General features: G+C 38.9%; 1 protein-coding gene across 1 annotated transcript; it reads left to right on the top strand.

Annotated features, from left to right (window-relative positions):
- The first annotated feature begins 1,044 nt into the window (after window positions 1-1,044).
- On the top strand, window positions 1,045-1,980 carry LOC112607014 (olfactory receptor 8B12-like). The gene has a single exon (XM_025358014.1). The coding sequence runs from the start codon at window positions 1,045-1,047 to the stop codon at window positions 1,978-1,980; it is 936 nt and encodes a 311-aa protein (XP_025213799.1).
- The last annotated feature ends 5,715 nt before the right edge of the window (window positions 1,981-7,695 follow it).

Here is a 7,695-nt window from a genome sequence, read left to right as displayed (position 1 = left end):
CCTGTAACTACTCTGAGGTCTCTACTCCAGAATAAAGTTCTCCAGACGCTTGTTATCCACGGTGTTAGGAAAGACTGCTGTCTCATCTCTGGAAGCTGGGCAGAAGCCTCGGGGCAAAGCCACAATCAGAGATAGTGTTCTTCATCTCAGCAAAAGAACCAAGATAAATTGGAGGCTTTGATCCTCAAAGTGGAGAAGCAGAAGCAGTCGGGGTCTGGACTCCAAGCTGCCACGTTCTTTTCAGCAAGGCCAGTTGGATTTCTGCAAAAGAGATGGGAGAGAGGCAGTAGACAGCAGCCTTGTGGCTCCAAGCTGAAGGGAGTGAGTGCCCGTCTGAGCCACTGGGTGCCACAGCAGAGTGGTTAAAAGCTCAGACTAGGGGAGCCAGACCACGGAGTTTTCCTGCTGCTGCAACTCAGTTGCACTGGGGCTTTGTGCAAGTGGCTTAGGTTTGCTATCCTCATTTCTGCAATGGTGATGGTCCTCATGCCACACAGCATTCAGATACATTTGGTAAATGTTTCTCTTCTTTTTTCTTAGCCTTTAATGCATAACATTCCATAAGTACTCCTTCATTATGATCCTATACTAATTCCACAGCCATACCAGTAAAGACGGCGGACAATACAACCTCATCTTACCGCTCCGGCTAGTACAGACCCCAAAGTAGAAGGTCTGGAAAGGTCAAGTGGTTCCCACCACTCCAGAGAAGGGCCGCCGGTTTTACCTACTTGATCAGGGGCTGTAGAGGGAATGAAGTACACAGCGAGAGGGTCACGGCGAGGGGTGGAGGGTTGCCCCAGCACAACTCCGCTGACTGTCTCCTTAGTCACATCAGCCTTCACTCTGCAAATGTCACCCTCAGACAGTTACTAGGATGGCTAAAGGCACTTGGGGAAGGTGAAAACAGAGACAAGGGAATGAGGAAATATCTTCTTGAAGTTCAATAATCTCTCTGCTCCGATGTCATTCTTAAGAAGGGGAGGATTCTCTCTTTCTTGTTCTCTCAGTGACTTTTTCCTTCACAGCTCTTCCTAGAAGAGAATGGCTGCCGAGAACTCCTCCTCTGTGACAGAGTTTATCCTCGCAGGCTTAACTGACCAGCCGGGACTCCAGATCCCCCTCTTCCTCCTGTTTCTAGGTTTCTACATGGTCACGGTGGTGGGGAACCTGGGCTTGATAACCCTGATAGGGCTCAACTCTCACCTGCATATTCCCATGTACTTTTTCCTCTTCAACTTGTCCCTCATAGATTTTAGTTTCTCTACTGCCATCATTCCCAAAATGCGGATGAGTTTTGTCTCAAGGAAGAATATTATTTCCTTCACAGGGTGTATGACTCAGCTCTTCTTCTTCTGTTTCTTTGTCTTTTCTGAGTCCTTCATCCTGTCAGCGATGGCGTATGACCGCTACGTGGCCATCTGTAACCCACTGTTGTACACGGTCACCATGTCTCCCCAGGCGTGTTTGCTCCTTTTGTTGGGTGTCTACGGGATGGGGGTTTTTGGGGCTGTGGCTCATACAGGAAATATAGTGTTTCTTACCTTTTGTGCAGATAACCTTGTCAATCACTACATGTGTGACATCCTTCCCCTTCTTGAGCTCTCCTGTAACGGCTCTTACATAAATGTCCTGGTCATCTTTATTGTTGTGACCATTGGCATTGGGGTGCCCATTGTTGCCATTTTTATCTCTTATGGTTTTATTCTTTCCAGCATTCTCTGCATTAGTTCTGCTGAGGGCAGGTCTAAAGCCTTCAGTACCTGCAGCTCCCACATAATTGCAGTTTCTCTTTTCTTTGGGTCAGGAGCTTTTATGTACCTCAAACCCCCTTCCATTTTGCCCCTGGACCAGGGGAAAGTGTCCTCCCTGTTCTATACCATTGTGGTACCCATGTTTAACCCATTAATCTATAGCCTGAGGAACAGGGATGTCAAACTTGCCCTGAAGAGACCCTTTTCCGGAATAAGCTTTTCTTGAAAAAAAATTTTAGAAACTGAGAAAAGAGATACTAGGATTTTTAAAAATCAGATTGTTTTTGTGATGATTTTTTTTTCAATGAAGAATCTAAGATTCCAGTGCTTTCCATCCTGTATACAGAGAAAATTTTAACTCTCTTTTCCGAGTGGATTTATTCTTCCCCACCCTCACCCCCATCTCTTCCCTGTTTTATGAAGAAACTTCTACACCTATGGAATATTCAGTGTTGAATGGGGCTTAGGAATAATTTTATCTTTCCCCTTTATATAATACACCACACATTGGAGACTCAGAAGTATTTGTATATTTGCCCAGGAACATAAAATTACCTAGTGCCAGACCTGGGACTGGAATCCCAGCTTGAATCCCAATCCACATTGTTTTCCTTTATGCTATTCTTTATTGTCTCATCTCTTTTTGGAAGATTTCATTTCACATGCTAGTTGACCTAACCAATTTAAGTTCTAAATATATTCACAGTAATTTCATGCTATTTTTCACAGGATAATTTTAATGTATCACTTTTTGCAAGAACGTAGGAGGTGAAACGTTTTGTTGAGGTGGTCTTGGCAAAATGACAAGATCAGTGTTTGATGAATTTTATAATGTGTAAGTGGGAAGTATGTTAGGTTTCATATAGAAGTAAGCGTGGGGCCCACTGACTTGGTGAGTGGAACCCTAGGGTTTAGAACTAGTTTAATGGTTTAGAACTTCCAAGGGAGAGATTTAAAATTCGAAAGGATGTGAAGATGTTGGGTGGAGGTGTCATATGTTATTTTAAGACCAACAGAGACAGCCTTTGGAGTTTCATTTCGAGGGTTAACTTGGGTGTTAGAGGTCTTCTGGAGAAATATGTAGTTCAAGATGGTTGGGAGCTGCACTATCCAATATGGTAGTGACTAGCCATGCATGGCTATTGAACACTTGAAAAGTGATCATCCATATTGATACATACTGTAAGTGTGCACTGTAAGTATAAAATACACATTAGATCTTTAAGGAATTATTATAAAAAATATAAAACATCCCATTGATAATCTTCTTTTTTTTTTTTTTTGTATTTTAGTAGAGACAGGGTTTCACCATGTTGCTCAGGCTGGTCTTAACTCCTGAGCTCAGGCAATCCACCCGCCTCGGCCTCCCAAAGTGCTAGGATTTCAGACTTGAGCCACTGAGCCCAGCCCCCATTGATAATTGTTATATTAATTATATGTTGAAATAACATTTTGGATATATTATGTTAAATAAAATATATCATTAAAATAATTTTTCTTCAGTTTTTTAATATATGTACCAGAAAATTTAAAATTGCATGCATGGTTTGCATTATTTTCTACTGGATGACACTGGTCTAGAGGAAGTAACAGAGCAGAAAATAGTTTGGGGCACATATCAGGGAATCACCAAGCAGTTGCTTATTTATTTATTTATATTGAGTCGGAATCTCGCTCTGTTGCCTAGGTTGGAGTGCAGTGGCGCAATTATTGGCTCACAGCAACCTCCGCCTGCTGGGTTCAAGCAATTCTCCTTCCTCAGCCTCCCGAGTAGCTGGGATTAAAAGCACCCATCACCACACCCGGCTAATTTTTATATTTTTAGTAGAGATGGAGTTTCACCATATTGTCCAGGCTGGTCTCTTGGTGAGGCCGGTCTCAAACTCCTGACCTCATAATCCACCGGCTTCAGCCTCCCAAAGTGCTGGGATTACAGGCGTGAGTCACTGTGCCCGGCCGTAGTTGCTTATTAGAAGAGGCAGTTGATATTAAATTTTCAGGCCTTGCAGAAAGCCATTATATGTCAATCATGGGACATGTGGTGAAGCAATGGTGCTCTCTAGATAAGCTAATAAATCCCTAATATCATGTAAAGGGAAATATAGCTGTATATAAAGAATCTAAACCCCCTAGGAGTGGTAAACTTTCTTTGAGAAGCAATGATAAGTGAAATGCTAGGGAAATATTTTTACTTAGGAACTTTTCTGTAGGGAAGTCCCCTTCTACTGGTAAATAAGGGAAGTTTGCAGAAATGTTTAGTTTGCACTACAATGATTCTGTTCAATGTTGGTGAAATGAAACGAATTAGTGTACAGTGGCGGGATTGTGGTTTAGATGGGATTGAATAGACCACTGAATCCAAGGGACCTATAATTTGGGAGTGGGGTGGGTGTGGTGGGTATGCAGTCCAATATCAGTAATAAAATAAAATAGACACTACCTTTATAAAATGTTGTAGGCTAACATACCGTAAAGTGTACAAATTTTAAGTGTATTGCTCATTGAAATTTTTCATATGTATGTGCCTGTGTAACCACAACCTGGATTAAGATGTAAAATGCTTTCAACCACCTTAGGAGGTTTTCTCTTGTTCATTTCCAGTGAACACTACCCTCTCTCAATGCCCACTCCCAGAGCTAGCCACTATTCATATCAACATGCACTGTACTGTTTCTGGTTTCTTTTCCCCAACATAAAGGCTGTGATACTCATCTGTATTGTTGCATGTATGCAGAGATTAACATTATTATTTTGTCTTTGTGTAGTATCCCATTATGTGAATATGCAGTTATTTATCCTGTTAATGAACAGTTAGTTTTGAGTTTTTGCTTATTATTAATAAAGCTTCTATGAACATTTGTGAACATGTATTTTGGTTGAACTATGGAAACATTTCTTTTGGGTATATAACTAGATGTGGACTTGCCCGAAAATAGGGTAGACATAATATTTAGTTTTTATAAATACTGCCAAATGGTTTTCAAAAAGGTTTGAGTCAAAAAAGGATTCAAGTCCTTTATCAAGTTTTATTTTATTTTTATTTCAAATTTTATTTTATTTACAGGTTTGTTACATGGGTAAATCATGTGTCACTGGGTTTTGGTGTTGGATTATTTTGTCATGCAGGTAATAAGCCTAATACCTATTTATCAAATTTTAAATTTTCAAATAGTTCATGGCTCATCTTTTAATTCTATTAACAGAAGTTCTTAATTTTAGTGAAGTCCAATTTATCACTTTTTAAATTCATGAATTGTAGATTTGTTGTTATATCCAAAACTTTTTGTTTAAGAAATGTTACAAAGATTTTCTCCTACACCTTATTGCAGGAGTTTTGTATTTTTTTTTCACATTTGTATCTGTAACCCATTTTGAGTTTATCTTTGTACGTATTGTGAGGCATGGATTATTAATTATTATCTATAATAATAATAATTTTTTTGCACATAGCTTTCCTGTGGTTGTTCATCTTAGTTAAAATTCAACTGATCTTATTTGTGTGTGTCTGTTTCTGTTCTCTCTCTTCTGTTCCTTTCATTTATCTATCTTGAGAGCAATACCATACAGTTTTGATTACTGTAGCTTTAGATTAATTATTGAAATCAGTTAGTGTAAGTCCTCCATCATCATTTGCCGTTTAAAGAGTTGTGTTGAATATATTAGGTCCTTCGAATTTCCATATTAGTTTATAGAATAAACTTATAAAGTCCAACAAAAATAACCTTCTGAAATTTTAATGGAATTGTCTCGAATCTGTGTATCATTTTGGGGAGAACAGGCATTTGTATTCCCTGTAGCAGTGAATGACAGTACCTACTTTCCTATAGTCTCTCCAACCTAGCATCTTCTCGGAATTTTCAAATTTTCCCACCTGATAGGTGAGAAACAGTTTTTGTGTTGTTTATTTTTGCATTTCTCTTATTATGAGAAAGATTGGGGATGTTTTCATGTTTTTAATGGCTATTGGTATTCCTATATGGTCTATTTTTTTTACCTTTTCCCCACTTAACTATTGGGATTTTGATCTTTTCAAGTTTTAAGAGAGCAGTATATTAGGAATAATCGTTTTTACCTGAGGTGTAAGTTGCATGTATTTTTTTTTTTTCCAATTTGTGATTTGGTTTTTTACTTCTCTCATGATATAATTTTTTTAACTTAAATGTATTAATCTTTTATTGTTTCAGGTATTTTAATCAAAGTTAGAAGTGTTTTGTCGCTTCTTAGGTTATGAAGAAAATTCATTTTTTAATGATATTTTTATGATGTCATTCTTTTACATTGGAGTGTCTCATCTATTTAGAAATTATACCAGTGTATCATGTAAGGAATAGATCCAACTTTGTCTTTTTTCTTATGGTTATCCAGTTATTTTATTGTCATTTATTAAATAGTCCCTCTTTTTTCTACCTTTGAGTTCCTGCCTTTATCTCGTACTAAATTTCAAAGGCAGTTGGGCTATTTCTGTGCTTTTCCATTCTGTTCCATTGGTCTATTTATCTATCTACCCATAAGCCAATATCACACTACTTTAACTGTAGAAGCTTCATTATGTTTTCATATCTTGAGGGTAACCTCCCACATATTGTTCCTCTTTTTTAGGATTTTGCTGACTATTCATGTTTAACCATCATCTTTATAATGAATCTGTCTAGCTCCAGAAAAAAACCTGATGGCATATTTGCTGCACAGATGCATTTAAGATTGCATCTTAAATTTAGAAGTAAATTTAAGGAGAATAAAAATCTTTGGATCTTGAGGATTCCAATCATAAACTGTGATATGCCTTTCCATGTCTTGGGGGTCTACTTTAACATCTTTTAAGAGTGTTTCATAATTTTCCTCATCTATGTTTTGCATATTTCTTATTATAATTGTGCTTGGGAATTTTGTTTTATTTTGTCTTATCTTTCATTAGATATGATTATTACTTATATATATATATGCATTTTATGTATTACTCTGTCAATTATTTACTTTGTAGTGTAGCTGTTATTATTTGTAGAGATTTTTCCACAGATTCTCTCAGGCTTTCCAAATACATAATAAATTTTCTCTGTATAAAGACAGCTGTAATTTTTCCCTTCTGATTCTTTTTTTTTTTTTTTTTTTTTTGAGACAGAATCTCGCTCAGTCGCCCAGGCTGGAGTGCAGTGGCGCGATCTCAGCTCACTGAAAGCTCTGCTTCCTGGGTTCAAGCGATTCTCCTGCCTCAGCCTCCCGAGTAGCTGGGACTACAGGTGCCCACCACCACGCCCGGCTAATTTTTTGCATTTTTAGTAGATACAGGGTTTCACTGTGTTAGCCAGGATGGTCTCGATCTCCTGACCTCATGATCCATCTGCCTCGGCCTCCCAAAGTGCTGGGATTACAGGCGTGAGCCACCACACCTGGCCCCTTATGATTCTTATGCTTCTTATTTCTTTCCCATTTACAACTGTATTTTCTAATAACTTTAATACAATGTTAAATAATTGCTTACAGTGAAGGCTGTAAGCATCCTGGTTTTGACGCTAGCGTTTTCAAACTAAGTTGCTGTATTTGGGCTGCAATTTATATATTTTGCCATCTTAAAGAAGTATCCATCATTCCTTGATTTAATGAATATTTTAAAAACATGAATGGAAACAAGAGGGCAAGATGGCTGACTAGATGCAGCCAGGTGGAGCACCTTTTACTGAGGAACTGAGATGACTGATCTTCAGAGGGAAGGCACTGAGGGTGGATAGAGGGAAGACACAGAAGCTGGGCTGAAGGGGAAGAAAACTGGGAATGCGCATGAGGCTGCCATGCACGAGGACTCATTCCTGGCCCCCAACAGCTCTAGGGGAATGAGTGAGTTGAACTGGCAAGAAACAACCTGCTCTCACCACAGGGCTCTGGAACCCCAGCAGGAGGAGGCCCTTCGGCCACCATGGACACTCTAGTTGGCAGGGAGGGCTGC

This window comes from Theropithecus gelada, chromosome 14, assembly GCF_003255815.1.
Source record: "Theropithecus gelada isolate Dixy chromosome 14, Tgel_1.0, whole genome shotgun sequence".
In the NCBI taxonomy this organism is placed as follows: domain Eukaryota; kingdom Metazoa; phylum Chordata; class Mammalia; order Primates; family Cercopithecidae; genus Theropithecus; species Theropithecus gelada.
Note: the sequence above shows the minus strand (reverse complement) of the source record. Positions and strands in the feature narration are given on the sequence as shown.